Source organism: Trachymyrmex cornetzi, unplaced genomic scaffold (assembly GCF_001594075.2).
Source record: "Trachymyrmex cornetzi isolate Tcor2-1 unplaced genomic scaffold, Tcor1.1 scaffold185, whole genome shotgun sequence".
Classification (NCBI taxonomy): domain Eukaryota; kingdom Metazoa; phylum Arthropoda; class Insecta; order Hymenoptera; family Formicidae; genus Trachymyrmex; species Trachymyrmex cornetzi.
The window spans coordinates 50303-68378 of record NW_017296473.1 but is presented as its reverse complement, the minus strand read 5'-3'; the positions used below and the strand labels follow the sequence as shown (position 1 = coordinate 68378).

Sequence of the window (18076 nt, the reverse complement as noted above, 5' to 3'; positions counted from 1 at the left end):
CAAATAAATTGTCTTCCTTGCTGTTAACGGGGGAACCCGATCGAGGGCTCCCGCCGCCGGCAACAAAAGGATTAAAATATTGATTGGTAGATCCAATTCAACGATAAAAAAATCAGTTGTCAAAGCACAAGAGAAAAGGTAAAATGGTTTTCCATTCTGTTCATAGAGGGAATTTCCAAGAAATTTCAGAATTTGGTTAATGGTGTTTGCAATAGAGTTACTTTTTTTAGTCTAAATAAATTAAAACAATTCGTAAAAGTTCACAAAGATCCTTTACCTAAAATGATAAAAAGGAATGTAGTTTACAAAATTAATTGTTCTGATTGTGATGCATCCTATATGGGCCAGACAGGCAGAAAATTAAAAACTAGAATTATGGAACATAGAAAAATATTAATGGAGCAACATCTTCTCATTCGGTTATTACGCAACATAGGCTGCATTATGATCATGACTTTGATTGGGACAATGTTGAGATTTTAGATGTAGAAGGTTTTTACAATAAGCATATAACATCGGAAATGATGCATATAAAAAGACAGGTTAATGGTTTAAATTTGCAAACGGATACTTTAGCCTTAAATAACGCTTACATGGAGATTCTCAATAAAGTGTAGTTGTTTTGTTGTTCGACCGCTGTAAATTTGCACACGTATCATAATGTATAGAAGCGTATTATTGTACATGAGAGATTGACTTGCTTCTATTTTAATCGTGCAATTTAAAATTAAAAGATAGCGATGTGTTTTACTGTGCAATATTGTATTAAATGGATTTGGATTTTTGCGAATTGCTTGGTTTCGTGAGGTGAGTTGATGGAGTTTTTGTTGCTCTATTCTTTATTAATTTCTTTACTGTTTTTTAAAAAATTTTAATTTGAGCTATTATTGCCACTCAGCCAACTAACTGTAATGGACATTGTACTCACGATCTCACGAAATTATGGTAATCGCACAAATGACAATTGCGAAAATTTGGGATATTAACTGCGATTCTTAATATGCTGTATATTTTGTTGCGTTGTAGCTGAAGATGACTCAAAAACGGAATCGAAACGTACAAAGTGAGATGATATTTTTATTGTAATAAACTCGATATTTTAATAACCAGAGGTAGACTCCTATTGCCTTATTTACTAATCTTGTTTTATCGATTGATTCAAGGAGTTGTTAACTTGTTATAGTTATTATTTTATTATTATAATTGTAATTGCATACGATTACTTTCACAATTATATTAGACAAAATTATAAATTGAATATAAAATTGGATGTAGATGGCACAATTTAAATGTAATTGATTTAATAATTTAAAATAAAAATAATCCAAGAGTAATGTAATTGCATTTACAATGGAATTATAATTATTAACAAGGTTGGCAAGTAACACGTTACTTGTAACGCCGTTACTTTACTGATCGTTACTTTGTTATAATAACGATTTGATAATGATATTGTGAATTTTTTATGACGGTAATGATAACATGAGAATTAGAAAAATCAAACATTACTTGTAACAGGGGTGGAAAAAGATCTTAAAAAAATAGGATACATTTATACAATATTCTATAAAGCATTAAGAGGGCATATACACCTAGATGTGGTAAAAAAATCAATTTTTTTACATATTTTTCAAGTGTAATATCTTAAGAACGTTTTTGTAGAATTATAAATCAATCCGGCAAAAAAATAGAATTACATAAATTATAAACGAGTAGATACGAGAGCGTTAAAGACGGCAGGTAGGCGTGCCTGTGACAGAAAAGTTCAAGTTAGCGAAGATCAAAAAAGAGTCTTTTTAGTTTATTTTTGTAGCCAAAAGCGAGCAAAATTTTTTGTGAAAAATTGTTATATTAACTTTGACCAACTGTCATTTTATTCAAACGCAATATTTAAAAAAACGGCTCCATCAAGCACAAGATCAATGTTTCGATTTTATAAAACTTGTGCCATTTTACTTTCATACGAAAACACGATGTACGAAAATTTGAATAACGACTTCATTTTATATTATTTTTTAATAAAATTTAATAGTAAATAGAGAAAAGTATGATCTTTATAATGGAGCGAATCCGACTTCTGTATCTCTATCCGTTTTTTCCATAAAAAATTTGCAAAATTAGACCTCGTTTTGATATAGATGCCCCTTAATTGTTCTTATTCTAATTACAATTACAGTTAATCAATTAACAATTAACAATTAAGTAATTGTAATCTGTTCACAATTATTTTTCGCAATTACTTCATTTAATTATTTTCAACAATTAATAATTACAAAATATAATTACTAATTGAATTAAGAATTACATTGTAATAGTAATTTGTAATTGTTAATCAAATTACAGTTTTGCACAACTCTGATACAAACTACTTTTATATTTTTATTGTTAATTAACAAAGGATGATGATGATTTATTAACTATGGATGGAATTAATAAGAGATGGCATCTCATACAGATTAATACTTGTTTAACCAAGGCAGATTTCATTGATGCTGTGCAGTTAATCTTAACTCTACTTTTTTTACATTCAATGATAAATTTTATAAGCAAACCTTCGGAGTTCCGATAGGATCACCGTTAGCGCCAATTGTTTTTGATATATTTCTACAGGACTTAGAATCAGCTGCTTTTAATAAATTAACGGTTGAGTCTACTTTTTATGTATATTATGTAGACGATATTGCTCTTGCAATTAATAACGCACACATCAGTGATCTCTGCTATGTACTTAACAATTACCATCCACGGCTAAAGTTTACAGTGGAGGAGGGTGGTGACAAATTGAATTTTTTAGATGTGACATTGTTAAAATTCAATAACTATCATATACGACTAGTATTAAAAAGTCCGTCTCTCTCTCTCTCTCTCTCTCTCTCTCTTTTTTTTCCCTCCCTCTCTCTCTCTCTCTCTCTCTCTCTCTCTCCTCACAGAATGCTATTTAAATTATTTCTCACAGCACCCGTTGTGTCAGAAGATTGAAGTCATGTGAGTTTAATCAATAAAGTACTTCTTTTGTCGCATCCCTCCTTCTACGCTAAAAATTTCGATAAAATAATTAAAATATTATTAAATAATTGATATTTATTGTAGTTGATTTTTTGCATCAGAAAAAAATTGTATAAAAAATTTAGTTTATAAAACAATAGCGCTTTCAATAATAAAAACAATCTTAAAATGAGAAACAAAAAAATATTCTTTACAGTAACTTACGTTTCTGGTATTCCAGAGAAAATCAAAAATGTTTTAAAGAATAACAGGATAGTTAGCATACAAAATTGTCAATAAATTGAGCAGTTTCATCAAGATTCACAAAGATAGGTTCCCGCTAATGTCGCACACCAATGTGTATAAAATAAAATAAAATAAAATAAATAAAATAAAATAAATATAAGAAATATGGTGCAACATACGTGGATCAGACGAGCAGAACTTTGAAAACGAGAATCAATAAACACAAAACCCGCATTAATTGGAAAACAGTACAAGTTTAGTAATTACAGAACATTGATTGAAATATTCGTATGATTTTGATTGGAATAACATTAAAATTTTGGATGAAGAAAAAATTTCAAATAAAAAACTCATCTCAGAAATGATTTTTATCGGAAACAAACAGTTTAAATCTATCGCATGAGACCTATGACAATTTATTTATTAACAAGTAACGTTCCCTCTCTTCAATGTTTTCTTCTATCTATGTTTTTTTCCCCACACATTAGTTTGACTTGCAACGGGCATTTTGTTTCGATAATTCGTAACATTCGTGTAGTTAGCATCTCATATTTGTACGCTTTAACGAAGATCATGTACGTTTTAAGATTTAATTGTGCATTTATTTATCTTTTTTTTTTAATTAATTGTTATTATATAGTATATCGAGAAGTGTAAATTTTATTGGTACGATACATTCAACTGATACCATTATTATATTAACACTAGAAAGGCTCCAAAACTTGAATCGAAACGTATGGCCAAGATTTCGAATAAATGAATAAATTATTTTCCACACCAACATTTTGTGTTCAACTTAAAAAGGCATCAATTCATTTATTTTAAATTGCACTTTGTTAGTAAACAATAAAAGTATATAAAAGTAGTTTATACAGTATATAAAAGTAGTAATATACATACAAAAATTATAAAACATCAGAAGATACGGTAGTATCTCGCGCTAAGACACGCGCAACTACATGTCAACGCGAGACTGGCTGTGTATCTTTACGCGAACCGTCAAGATTTTCTAGACCACGATTATGGAATCTTAATAAGGACTAAACAATCAAGTTCTAAGTAAATACGCTCAACACAATCAGTAGCTTCCACCCAAAATATGTAATGAAAGTGTCTTTATTTTTTTCTGCGTGTCTCCTATGACCGGAGATATTGTGATGCAACGTTTTGATATGTTAAATTCTTACTTCAAATAAAATAAGGAAATGAATCACAAATTATAGTATGTAAAAGGGTAATTGTGCAGAATAGGGGAGGCTGCCTGGATCACCTTGACCTTGACATATATTGTCAAGATCAATAATCCTGAGTGATCTTCAGAAAGTTTTTGCTGGCTCGTTATATTCGTTAAAAAGTTATTAATAAAAAAAGTTCAAAAAATAACGTATAGAAAATTGTACGTTCCCAAGCAGGGCGAAGTGTAGGATATTACTTAATATTGAATATATACACCAAAAAAAAATATTCTACCGATAAGCGGGGAATTACTCTTAGCATTTCCTCTAAGCAAAAAAATCTTAAATGAATCAGGCGCGTGTATTTATAACATGTATTCATCTATAAAAATGAGGACACATGAGCTACGATCAAAAATAAATTCCTCTCTATAGAAAATTCTATTATAATAATTCGAATAGCCTTTTGAAATAAAAGAATATGCAAGATACTTCTTGTACATTTATTTCAAAAGGCTATTCAAATTATTATAATAGAATTTTGTATAGAGGAATTTATTTTTGATCGTAGCTCATGTTTCCTCAAGACGTACTATCCTAGCTACACATTGTTATACATATATATCTCAAGAAGATTCCCCTATATTGAAAGGAATATTATTCTCTACAAACGAAAGTATTTTTTGGATTACGTAAAAACGACTTCCTGTAATAAGCATATGACAATCAGGTATATAACATACAGAAAAATATAATTCTATTGCCAAGAAAAGCAATTATTTATTTTATTTTTTTTCTTTTAAGTGACGGTTACTTCCAATAAAGAATATTTTCTTGCTAGTAGTTTTAAAATGCATTCATCCCAAGTTTTAGAAATACTCAATATCATATACTCAAAATAAGAATTTATTCTCTTTTGAAGTATATTATAAAATTTTATCGAAGAGAAAAGTCAAATTTGATTAACTTGAATATTTAATAATATATTGATATAAGAAAATTTATTTGATCAGAAAAATTTGGTATATTTCTTTCAGTTCTATACAACAGATTTAGGAAAAGTGAAACATAGTTTAGAAACAAGAAATTTTTTTCTTGTTTGAAGTAATTCATATTTTCAATTTAAATAAATATTTATTTTGGGACCAAATTGTGCATGCAACATGACTTTTATATTGTTCCACAATGGTGTTTTTTCATATAATATTTATCTTAATTATTTCGAATTAATAAATACCAGCGTATTATTTCGTTTCTATGTAACCTCATCAAATATTAATAATATGAAACTGTCATCATGAAATTAAGAATGGTTACAATAGGAAGTATACCGTTGGCAATGACAAGCGTGCGATTAGCTCAGCGTAAATGTATTAGACTTGCTGTTCTAGGGATCGTAGATTCAAATCTTACCGGCGCCGGCAATGTGATGCGTTTTTCAATAATTAATTGTAGTTAATAAGACGGAATATAAGTATGCGAAACAGTAAAAATATAAATTAAACTGGAAAAATAAAAAGTAATAATAACAAAAGAATTATTTTTTTCATTAAGATATAACCATAATTTTCTTATTACAAGTAAATATGATATTTAATTCAAGCAAAGAGATTCTTTTATTATTGAGAGGATCGCAATCTTAAAGCCAACCTGTCATAGGTAAACGAAATTCCTCTACTTTGGAGAGTATCCTCTCGAGGTCGTATACTATAAATAGAAAATCCTTTGACATTAATACGGAACCGCTAAACGGTAGAATATTTTTTTTGGGGTGTATAGCAGAAATGTGGCTGTGTGTATCTCTTAAATTATTTTATTAATAACTTTTCAACGAATAACGAGCGCTGGCTTTTGAAGATCACTTTTGAAGGTCATGACATTGACAACATATGTCAAGGTCAAGGCGATTAGGACGACTTCCCTTATACTGCATAATTATTGTATTGTTTTATCAAGAAAGTTAAAAGTTGAAACAATATAAAAATTCAATAAAAAATAACACAAAATATTTTTTTCTTACCTTTACTGCAATGTCGTACTAATAGGAGATATGACGTTCCCCGTGAAAACTAAATGAGGCCTTCCACTACAACTGCTCAGAAACAACTGAGATAAAACCACAGACTTCTATAAGTAGACTACCGACTTTGTATCTATGTTTGAAGAGAGCGTTGGGGCCTGAGCAGCGTCATATTTATATTCACTCATTTTGATATGTATAAATTACACGGATAATCACTGCTCAAGTAGGTATTGGAAAATATTTTTAGTACCTATTGTATTTATAATAATGTAATACTTATGAAAGAAAAAGAACATTACTTTTTACTTTATATCGACTTCAGCAGTTTATTACACCGCAAAAAACCATTTTACATTATTGTTTTTCAGAATACAATTAAAAAGCTACCATGAAATGACATTTAACATTTATGATAATTTCTATTCTGACTAACATAGTGTTTTCACATTCAATTCACGCGATACAAACATAACGCATACGTATACATATGTGAACTGAAACAAGGATAGCTCCGAATCAGATTCATCTTTTTCAATCACATTGAGTCAGCAGTCTAATTATATAAAAGTTGTGGATGAAACACTGTTGAATCAAAACAATTGACAAAATGCAACAATGCAATTTTGACACAATCTCTTGTGATAAGTTTTAGCAACTCAGTTATGTCAATTTACAAGAATTAAGAACATTAAAGGGCCATTCTATTTTTGGATGCATTCCGTTTCACGCATAATGCGCATAATGAATCATTTATTCTTGTTTAACATTTAGTGAACAAGAATCATGCGCATCATGTATGACATGGAATGCACCCATTGTAAACAACTAAAAAATGACAATTTCTGTGTTGTTTGAGTTATGTCATTGTTTCGAATTATGTTTTGTTGAAAATGAATGATATATCCAAAGCTTATTAAAATTGAAGGTCAGTTGATTGTGTACCTTTGTTAGTTATATAATGTAAGAAATTTGTGGCACAATGAAGGTCATAATTGAAGGAATACGCATAAATAGTAACTTGTTTTGAAAATCTATATTTCAATAAAACTAATTGAGCAAAACCTTACGTTTTCTGCATGAATAGCTCTGTCATCATTAGCTTCTTCACCTTCATCACCTTCGTCTTCATTTTCTCGTACTTCTCCATATACATCTTCATCATCTTCCTCGCTACTCTCTTCAAACTGTACATTAATCCCATATGTTTCGTCAATATTTTCATCGTTTGTTGTACTTTTTTCGTCGCTCCCAAAATCCGTGATCTTCTTACCAAGATTTACAAGCAGTGCAAATCTTTCTTCTGCTAATAAACCAAGTAAAAGTTCAGTTTCTTTTTTCTTTTCTTTCTCTTTAAGTCGATCATTTTTTAATACAGCTAGTACTTCGTCAGCTGCACCGCAAAGAATATCACGTGGTTGGTCGCCCAAAGCTTCTTGTATGAAACTGAGTAATACTTCGTAAGTTTGACGTGTCTCTTGTGTTTTTGGACGATATACAATACCAACCATTTCATCCACACCTTCAGATAATAAGGTTGCTCCTTTCATACGAGTGAAGTCATATTGTGCTTCATCGCGTTTTTGTCGTCTATAAAATGTCAAACATATTAACTTTGAATAATTTAAATATATAGATTATAAACTGTTTTTATATAAAATGTATTAACATATAGTTAATCTGTTAGTAATATGATCAAGGGTAGGTTCACAACTTTTCTTTAAGAAGCCTTATCATAAGTCGAAAAAGATTAAGTAACAATAATTTGTTTTTAAACTGTTTTTGCGCAGTCTTTAGGCTTTAACCGTTATACTTAAGCGAATTGAGCAAAACCCAATTCTTACGACCTAAAGGCATAAGTTCTGTGGCCGATATATCGTCCCTTACAACTTACGTCTTACAGTTTACGACTTAAAGCAAGGTTGTGGACCTACCCTAATCTAGTGAGTTCATGCAGATGTCATGACTGAGTGAGAACGTTGAAAAGAGTATGCGTGTGATGTATGAAGCATGAATAACGCACAACGTTAATGTTTTCTTTAGTTGCTAAGGTATGCTTTTTGGTTTGCTCTCTTTTAATTGCTCTTTGCTTATAACGTTTAACAGTTCGTCATAATAAAGTTATCTTGCTAAAACCTGATTCTAACATAAAGGTGTTAACCAGTTATTTACAACAGATTATGGGCCCAAAACATTCACTCGCTCTAGACATATAGAAGGTCATAGAAGGTTTATTTCTGGTTGAGTCGAGGAAAAATAGATATTTTTTCTTTTTTTGTGGGAGAACTGTTAAATACATATCTTGTCTGAAGAATGGCTGACTCGGCTGTAAAGAATATAGTACAGAAAAGGCCGGTTTTTGCCCACTAACGGAAAAGTGTAAAACATAGTGAATCTTATAGATTTCGACCTGCTAAACACGATGGTGCTATTAGTTTTCATTGAAAATGCGGGGAATATCATCATTTTTCGAGTTAAAGTCCTATATTTTACTCTCTCTGTAATACATGATTTTCAATCCAACGAGTGGATTATTTCATGTGAAACTTAGTATGCGAAGGTTCCTAATATTATTAAATGGAAATCTAATAAATAAGATAAATTCGAAATAAAGGATCCAAAATGGCGGATGCCATTTTTTTGCTATCGCCAACTGCTTTCTATAAACCACTCTCAGTCGGGCCCAGGGACAACGAACGTGGATGTGGCGGTTTTCTGTTCCCTTTTTTTTGTTTTATGTATTTTTTGTTTTTTTTTTGTGATTTGTATTTTTTTGTATTTTAACTAAAATATGTTTAATGATTAAACCGTGTGCTTATGCCTATATTAGATCAGCGGAAAATGATAAAGAAGCCTGGTTGAATTTAGAAGGCTTATGAGGATAAAAGTTTGTCCAGAAGATTAATGCTTTTACGTGCTTTTGCAGGAATAAAGTTACAGACTTTCAAGACTTTCAAGAACATGGAACTGTATGTAAATAAAATCATGTCGATCTCGCAAGAATTCGTTGCTGTCATCATGCTGAGTGGACTTACAGAGGACTATAATCCTATGGTTATGGCGTTAGAGAACGCAAATATAAGATTAACTTGAAAAGTGATTTTGTAAAAGCGAAGTTACAAGACATTAAACACGCCTCGAGCTCAAGTGACAAAGCATTTTATAAATTAATAAAAATTTGAGGCTCTAGTGAAATAAATCAATTACTTAAAAATACCTTAAGAGTCAAAACACACAAGACAGGCTAAACTTTTTAGATACTACGTTGATCAAGGAGGGGAGCTTTCTCACATATGACTGGTTTCACAAACCCACTTTTCCTGGGCGTTATCTTAATTACTTTTCACAACATCTTTTAAGTCAGAAGATGGGAGTTATTGTGGGTTTAGTGGATAGAGTTCTCCTATTGTCGCATCCTATATTTCAAGCTAAAAATGTTGACATGATTGTCAGAATCCTTTTAAACAATGTGGTTATCCGTTGAAATTAATTTTTTCCACCATCAAGAATAGACTATACAAGAAATTCGATCTACTGAATAAACAGATTAATAACAATGACAATAAGGAAAAAACAAATAAAAATACAAAGAACAAAAAAGAATTTTTTTTCACAGTTCCGTTCGTGTCTGGCATTTCAGATAAAATCAAAAATTTTTTTAAGAACAACACTGTAAGCATGGCATATAGAGGGATAAATAAATTAAGCAACTTTATCAAAGTCCTCAAAGACGAATTGCCATTAATATCACACACGAAACATGGCTTATAAAATACAATGCGGTGATTGTGACGCATCATATGTGGGTCAGACCGGTAGAACCCTCAAAGAGAGAATTAGTGAACATAAAAACCATATTAATTGGAACACAAACCAAAGTGCAGTAACCACGGAGCATAGACTGGAATGTTCTCATGAATCCGATTGTAATAATATAAAAATCTTAGACGAAGAAAAAATTTTAAATAAACGACTTATTTCGGAGATGATTTTTATACGCAAACAAAAAAATAACTTGAATTTGCAAACTGACACGGAACTTTTAGACTCGACTTATTCCGATATGTTTAACAAAAATTAATGTTTTCCTCTCCTCAATATTTTCTTTCCATGCCTTCGCGATATATTTTCGTAACAGACATTGTCAGATGACTTGCGTAAGATTTTTACTAAGATTCAATCTCGGACTTTTCTGAAACTGCCTGGTCAGGAATAGGCGAGAGGCTTTCACTTCAAGTCACGCATTCGTAAAAACAACGATATTTTATTCAAATACTTTATTCAAACTATTTCAAGACTTACCGGAGCGCAAGCTGGAGCAGATTGCTCCACTGAAAGACGTCTGCTTCAGTCAGACGTTGAAAACACTCTCTTCGACGGTAATATATTCGGAGCTCTCTCCCGGTACTCCGGAGTACTTGCGCATACACAGAGATGTTACGCCACGTCGGTTTCTCATTGGCCAATAACGCCAGCTCTCTCAGAGGTTCCCCACCAGCGTAGTGGTGGTCATCGAAACCGCTGCTATTATTTACTAAATTTCTTACACTTGTAACACGCAATCGAACAACATCGCTAATAATATGCCTAACGATAATTATTATGTATTTTGATCTTTATCATTTAGTTCTTTCTTTTGACATAAAATTTGTTCATCTAGTAAACCAGAAAGCTTAATGATGTGACGTTGAAACATGATGCACTCGGCTGATTCTGTACATAAACATATTGTCATTGCGTTCACGTACTAAGGCAAACATTTATCTCAAATTATTAGTTTATTTAATCTCATATTGAAAAGGATCTCAAGCTGAGATCGAAACATATATTCAAGTTATTGTCGATCAATTGAATAAAGCATTATCATACACATCAAAATCCTGTGTTTTGGCTCTTAAGGCATTTTTAAATAATTGGAAGCATTTTATATTAAAAATAAAATGTTTAATAAGAAGAAAGTAGTTTATTACAGATGTAACAAAAAAGGTCATTATAAATTTGAGTATCCTGTTAATAATTATAGTAATTATAGTAAATACAATAAGAACATAGAGAATAACTCAGTGAGTGACGAAAATAATTCAAAGGATGATAAAGCTTTACAAGTGTTGCATTCCAAAAACTTAGCTACAGGAGATTGATTCATAGACTCTGGTGAAAATTGGATTCTACTGGTACATATATATCTATCAAATAAGAAAAATTAGCTTCAAGACAACAACGAAAAAGGAGGACATAGTATAGCAGTTGCAAGTGGTCAGACACTTAATGCGCATGGTATTAGAAATGTAATTGTCTCTACAAAGGATGCTACAAAAAGAATTTCCAATGTGGTCTATATTCCTGACTTGAAAACTAATCTTCTTTCTGTAAGTAGAATGGTAAAAAACAGTCATACTGTAGTTTTCAATTCAACAGGTTGCCAGGTCTACGACTCGGAAGATTGCTCAGTCTCCGGAAAAATTATCGTCACAGCATCACAACGGTTTGTATCGTTTAGATACTTCCCAGATCGCAAATCTTGTGATGCAGACAGATGATGAGAAACTCTAGCACAAAAGGCTGGGGCATCTTAAGGGGTATGCCTATCTGCATGATCGAAAAAACACGTATTCTTGAGAATTTTTTTTTTGAAAAAACTTGAAGTGCTTTTGAAATGAACGTTTATGTTTTCAAATATATATATTTCGAGGATAATTTAGTATTTTTTTTATAGCAAAATATCGATAAATAAGGAAAATGTAAGTAATCTCCCAGAAGCAGTTTTTCTAGAAGCGTTTTGCGGTGATCACTCTAGCTTTGAGCTGGTTTATTTGAAATCAAAAAGCCCGACAAATTTAGTTAACGTATAAAATTATCTAGTGCCCGATCGTTCATTTTTTTGAAAAATTAATTTGCGACAAAATGGTGGCTGTTCAAATTCGAAGGTACGATTCTTCTACCAAAGTTCGCTCGTTTTTTATCAATAAAAAAAATACCCAACGAAAAAAAAACCACGATTAGGCACTAGATTTTTTAGTATTAAAGAAGCCTACCAAATTTCATTTTGATCGATGCAGCGATTCTCGAGATATTTTGACCACTGATTTTAAAAACGCGGTTTTGAGAAAAATGCGTTTGAAGTTTCAAATTAAGTTTACAACCAAATAAGATGCAAATTTTTCAACTTACACGGAGTCGTCTATTCCAGCTAGAATGAAATCCCCTAACCAATAATAAGATTTTATTTTTCGCAATAAATTTATTTAAGGTTTTTTTTTCAGCACATTGTCAATTTAATTTAACTTGTGATATTATTGCAGTAGAGTCCGGATATTAATTGCGTTAGAGTCCGGAAAAATTTTGGCGCGCAGTTTGAATAATTACAAAAATATAATATATATGCATGTACATATATAGGATATAGATAATTCATTAGGAATTATTTAGGCAAAAAAGATCTAGCTTTGACCGTCATAGGCTTGAATATTCTTATACTTATTGTTAGTGTCAAATCCCCTAAATTTTCCCCCAATAGCTCGGACTGTACAAAATTAAAAAAAAATACTCACGCAATTTCACGTAAAATATCTGCTTCAAACGTTCAAACCAGTATACCTTTTAAACTCACATAACTTCGTTAATTTCTGTCGAATTGACTTGAAATTTACAGGGAATATTTTTGAAAGTATGTACTTTAAAAAAATATCAAAATCCAAAAATCGATTTTTTTTTTTAAGTTTACATGTAGGCATAACCCCTTAATCATGCGAGTATGAAATTGCTAAAGCAAAATTTAGCTACTGGAATATTTTTTGATGATAAGAAAAGCAAGCAATATGTTGCTTGTTTGAAAGATAAACAAACTGTAAAATCTTTCAAAAATTTAATTGCTAAAAGAGCTACTAAATTATTAAAAATTATCCACTCGGATTTGTGTGGCCCCATGCCAGAATATTCATGGAGCGATAAAAGATATATTCTTACATTCATTGACGATTTTTCTAAAAAAATTTACGTATATTTTCTTACCTCCAAAAATGAAGCATATTCCTCGTTCTTAGACTATCAGCACATGGTAGAAAATAAAACTGATTAAATAATAAAGACTCTACTGATGATGCACGAGAAAACATAAATAAAGAATTTGCTTCTTATCTGAAGTCTAAAAGTATCAAGCATCAGCTTACAGTCCCATACACACCGAAGCAAAATAGTTTAGCGGAGCGAACAAATCAAACAATTGTCGAAAAAACTCGCTGCATAATACAAGATGGGGGTATGGATCAAAAGATGTGAACTGAAGCTGTGAACTCTGTCACTGCAGTCTACCTTAAAAATTGGACCGGCAAGAAAGTTGCCTTAAGTCATTTAAAAATGTTCGATTGTTTAGCATATGTTCATGTTACCAAAACTCAAAGAAACAAGTGAGATGCCAAAGGAAAACCACATATTTTTGTAGGTTATTGTGAAGATATAGAAAGATATAGATTGTTTAATCTTGAAAAGAAAGGGAAAATTATCAAGGAACGAGACGTTGTCTTTTTAGAAGACCAGTTTTATATCAACAAGGAAGAAATTAAAGAAGATATAGACATGAATATTGTTCAAATTAATTTGACAGAAAAAGAATATGCAGAAGATTTTTCTAATGCTAGCCCAAATACTGATTCAGAAACTGAAGAAATTTCCGAATAAGAAAGTTATCTTGAAGAAGAAGAAGAAATTGAAGTTTTCAATAACAAGAATATTGAAACAGAAGCTGAAATTGGAGGACATGAAAAAGTCAGAGAAGAGGAAAAGAAGAAGAGATATTCTAGCAGAAACAGAAGCAGCAACAAATTTCCAGATTTTATAACATATTATACAACTCAAACTACTCAGGAACCGAACGATCCAAAAATTTTTTAAGAAGCCATAAAACAAGAAAACAGTTTCCAATAAAAACAAGTAATGAAAGAGGAGCTCGAATCAATAGCAAGTAACAAAGTTTGGTTACTGAAGGATCCTCCGAAGAACAAGAAAATAGTAAAAAATAAATAGGTGTTTCGCATCAAAAGAAATTCTGCTGGTGAGATTATCAGATATAAGGCTCGACTCGTGGTAAAAGGTTTATACACAAATTTGGTATTAATTATTTCGGAACTTTTTCGCCTGTAGTAAGACATTCGAGTATAAGATTGTTAATTGCCTTTTCTGATGAAGTATGTTTAGACATAAATCATTTAGATGTGGACACGGCCTTTCTAAATGGTGTGCTATTGAAAAACATATACATGTTTCAATCCGAAGGTTTTGTAGATCAAGATAACAAAATGTGTTTGTTAAATAAGGCAATATATGGCTTAAAACAGTCTTCTAGAGTATGGAATAAAAAGGTTCAGAAAGTACTATTTAAACTTGGTTTTCAGAAGTTCAAGTTTGAAGCATGTACACTCAGGTGCAAAAAAAGCGGTACACTGAAAAATTAGGAAAAATTAACCAAATTTTAAATGATCATAACTTGGTAAATAATGAAGATAAAAATATGTTTAAAAAAGGAAACTGAAGCTTGAAGTGTCCACTTTAAGAATATTTAAACGGTACAGTATTTAAACGGACAATTATAAGCGGTAATTTTTTTAAAAATGGCGGATAACAAAATGAGAAGATGTAAAATTTGTAATCAAAGGTGCGAGTTTGCGACGATGCACGGTGTGAATCAGGTATCGCAGCTCAATGAGACCAAATGCACATAAAAATATGGACTTTTATCTTTAAAATGCTTTTTTACGGAGTTTGATACGATCATTTTTCACTGAGTTATTCCAAATTTAAGATATCGCTGTCATTAGCACAAATTATGGCTGTAATTCATGTCAATATGAACTACATAGAGTTTGACAGGTCGGAATTGAATCTCAATTTGTGTGTGTGTGGGGGGGGGGGCGTGTATGTATACACATATGCATGTGTATGTCCTGCTCTTGGCGTTATCCAGGATCAACGGCGTGAACGTGACAGGAATCTGATCGTGTGTGTGTGTGTGTGTGGGCGCGCGCGGATGTGCGTGTATATCACAGCAGAGATGAGGACCCCACGGTTCGTCACTTCCGCTGTATTTAGACTCCAAACCCTCTCTGCTGTGCGTGTGCGTGTGTGTGTGTGGGCGCGCGCGCGCGCGCGCTCGTGCTTGTGTATTAATAGTGGGTATGACCTCCTCGTGCGCGTATTACCTCATTCATGCGATCAGGCATACTCCTTATTAGTCTTTTAATTTCGTCCTGTGTAATTGCATTCCATTCGTTTTCGAGAATTTTTCGAAGTTCTTGCAGTGATTGAGGAGCAGGTACGTGATTTCGCACTTTCCAAGATTGTCCCATAGGTGTTCAATGGGATTTAAGTCTGGACTATTCGCTGGCCATTCGAGTCGATTTATGGCAACTTCATCGAGAAAATCAATTACTCTTCTCGCAATATGTGGTCGAGCATTATCTTGTATAAAGATAAAATTCTCTCCGATGAAGGGTGCGTACGGAACAACATATGGAATGAATATGTCTTCCACGTATACATCTGCGTTCATATTGTTGTTAAAAAAGTGCAGATCTGTGTGAGCATTTGCAGAAATTCCTGCCCAAACCATTACAGACCCTCCATTGTAGCTGTGCCTCTCACTTACAGTACAATCTGCAAATCGTTCTCCTCTGCAACGATAAACTCATTCTCGTCCATCTAGAGAATAGAGAGAAAAACGAGATTCATCGCTAAAAAAAACTTTGCTCCAGTCTGCGTGAGTCCAGTCTCTATGTTCAACTGCAAAATTAATTCGAACTACGCGATGACGACGTTGAAGTAAAGGTACAGCCACTGGCCTACGCGAAAACAGATTTTGTTCCGCTAATCTTCTCCGAACGGTATAAACGGATACATTAGTGTTGCACACGTCCCTCAAATTGTTTCGAATTTGAACTGATGTTCGATGTCTGTCTCTTAAAGAATTCAAAACAATAAATCTGTCATCGTTGTTGTTGGTACATCGAGGGCGTCCCGAACCAGGCCTCCTCTGAAAAGAATTGGTTTCTAAATACCTGGCGTAAGCACGTTGCACAGTTGACACTGATAAATCAAGTGCCTCAGCAACGTACCTTCGACTTCTACCATCTTCAATTAAAGCAACAACTTGAGCCGTAAACAAACTTGTTCATGTAAACAATCTGCAAATCGTTCTTCTCTGCGACGATAAACTCGTTCTCATGCATTTCGTATGTTGTTTCGTGCGTATCCTTCATCGGAGAGAATTTCTTGTTTACATGAACAAGTTTGTTTACGGCCGATAACCTTTCGCGGTTCTTCTTATTTTTCCTCGATCTTACTTCTTTAACAACAATCTGCACTTCTTTAACAACAATATGAACGCAGATGTATATGTGGAAGATATACTCATTCCATATGTTGTTCCGTACGCACCCTTCATCGGAGAGAATTTTATCTTTATACAAGATAATGCTCGACCACATATTGCGAGAAGAGTAATTGATTTTCTCGATGAATGATTGCCATAAATCGACTCGAATGGCCAGCGGATAGTCCAGACTTAAATCCCAGTGAACACCTATGGGACAATCTTGGAAAGTGCGAAATCACGTACCTGCTCCTCAATCACTGCAAGAACTTCGAAAAATTCTCGAAAACGAATGGAATGCAATTACACAGGACGAAATTAAAAGACTAATAAGGAGTATGCCTGATCGCATGAATGAGGTAATACGCGCACGAGGAGGTCATACCCACTATTAATACACAAGAACGAGCGCGCGCGCGCGCGCCCACACACACACACGCACACGCACAGCAGAGAGGGTTTGGAGTCTGTAAATACAGCGGAAATGACGAACCGTGGGGTCCTCATCTCTGCTGTGATATACACGCACATCCGGGCGCGCCCACACACTCACACACACACACACACACACGATCAGATTCCTGTCACGTCCACGCCGTTGATCCTGGATAACGCCAAGCAGGACATACACATGCATATGTGTATACATACACGCCCTCCCCCCACACACACACAAATTGAGATTCAATTCCGACCTGTCAAACTCTATGCAGTTCATATTGACATGAATTACAGCCATAATTTGTGCTAATGACGGCGATATCTTAAATTTGGAATAACTCAGTGAAAAATGATCGTATCAAACTCCGTAAAAAAGCATTTTAAAGATAAAAGTCCATATTTTTATGTGCATTTGGTCTCATTGAGCTGCGATACCTGATTCACACCGTGCATCGTCGCAAACTCGCACCTTTGATTACAAATTTTACATCTTCTCATTTTGGTATCCGCCATTTTTAAAAAAATGAAACGACCTGACTTTGCGCGGACGTAGCTCGTCGGTCACGGGCTGCGGCCAGGGTCGCAAAGAGGTTCGGCCAGGAAGAGAGAGACAAGGCGGTAATATTGCAATGAAATGCGGCTTGGTTCGATGCAAAAGAAAGATATATATTTGATGTATTTATGTACAGAGTGTGAATGCGTGTATGTGTATGTGTATGTGTGTCGTGTTTACAAAGGCGGTGTCGTTGTGCGTGTACGGTGTGTGTGTGTAATGCGAGTGTGTATGTGCGGCGGGCACGATTCGCCGTGCGAATCGTGGTCACGTGCTTCGCTCGGTGACACGCG

General features: G+C 33.2%; 1 protein-coding gene and 1 long non-coding RNA gene across 2 annotated transcripts in view; one reads left to right on the top strand and one right to left on the bottom strand.

The window, feature by feature from the left end:
- Positions 1-18076, bottom strand: part of LOC108759441 (putative U5 small nuclear ribonucleoprotein 200 kDa helicase) — an 81454-nt gene that overhangs the window by 47704 nt on the left and 15674 nt on the right. The window contains exon 3 of the mRNA XM_018504891.1: positions 7497-8016. Within this exon, the coding sequence (XP_018360393.1) occupies positions 7497-8016 (520 nt within the window). The remainder of the gene's footprint in view (positions 1-7496; positions 8017-18076) is intronic.
- LOC108759442 (uncharacterized) overlaps positions 13142-18076 on the top strand; it is a 16051-nt gene continuing 11116 nt past the window's right edge. Inside the window, exons 1-2 of the long non-coding RNA XR_001940007.1 lie at positions 13142-13152; positions 17617-17622. This is a non-coding gene — a long non-coding RNA (uncharacterized LOC108759442). The remainder of the gene's footprint in view (positions 13153-17616; positions 17623-18076) is intronic.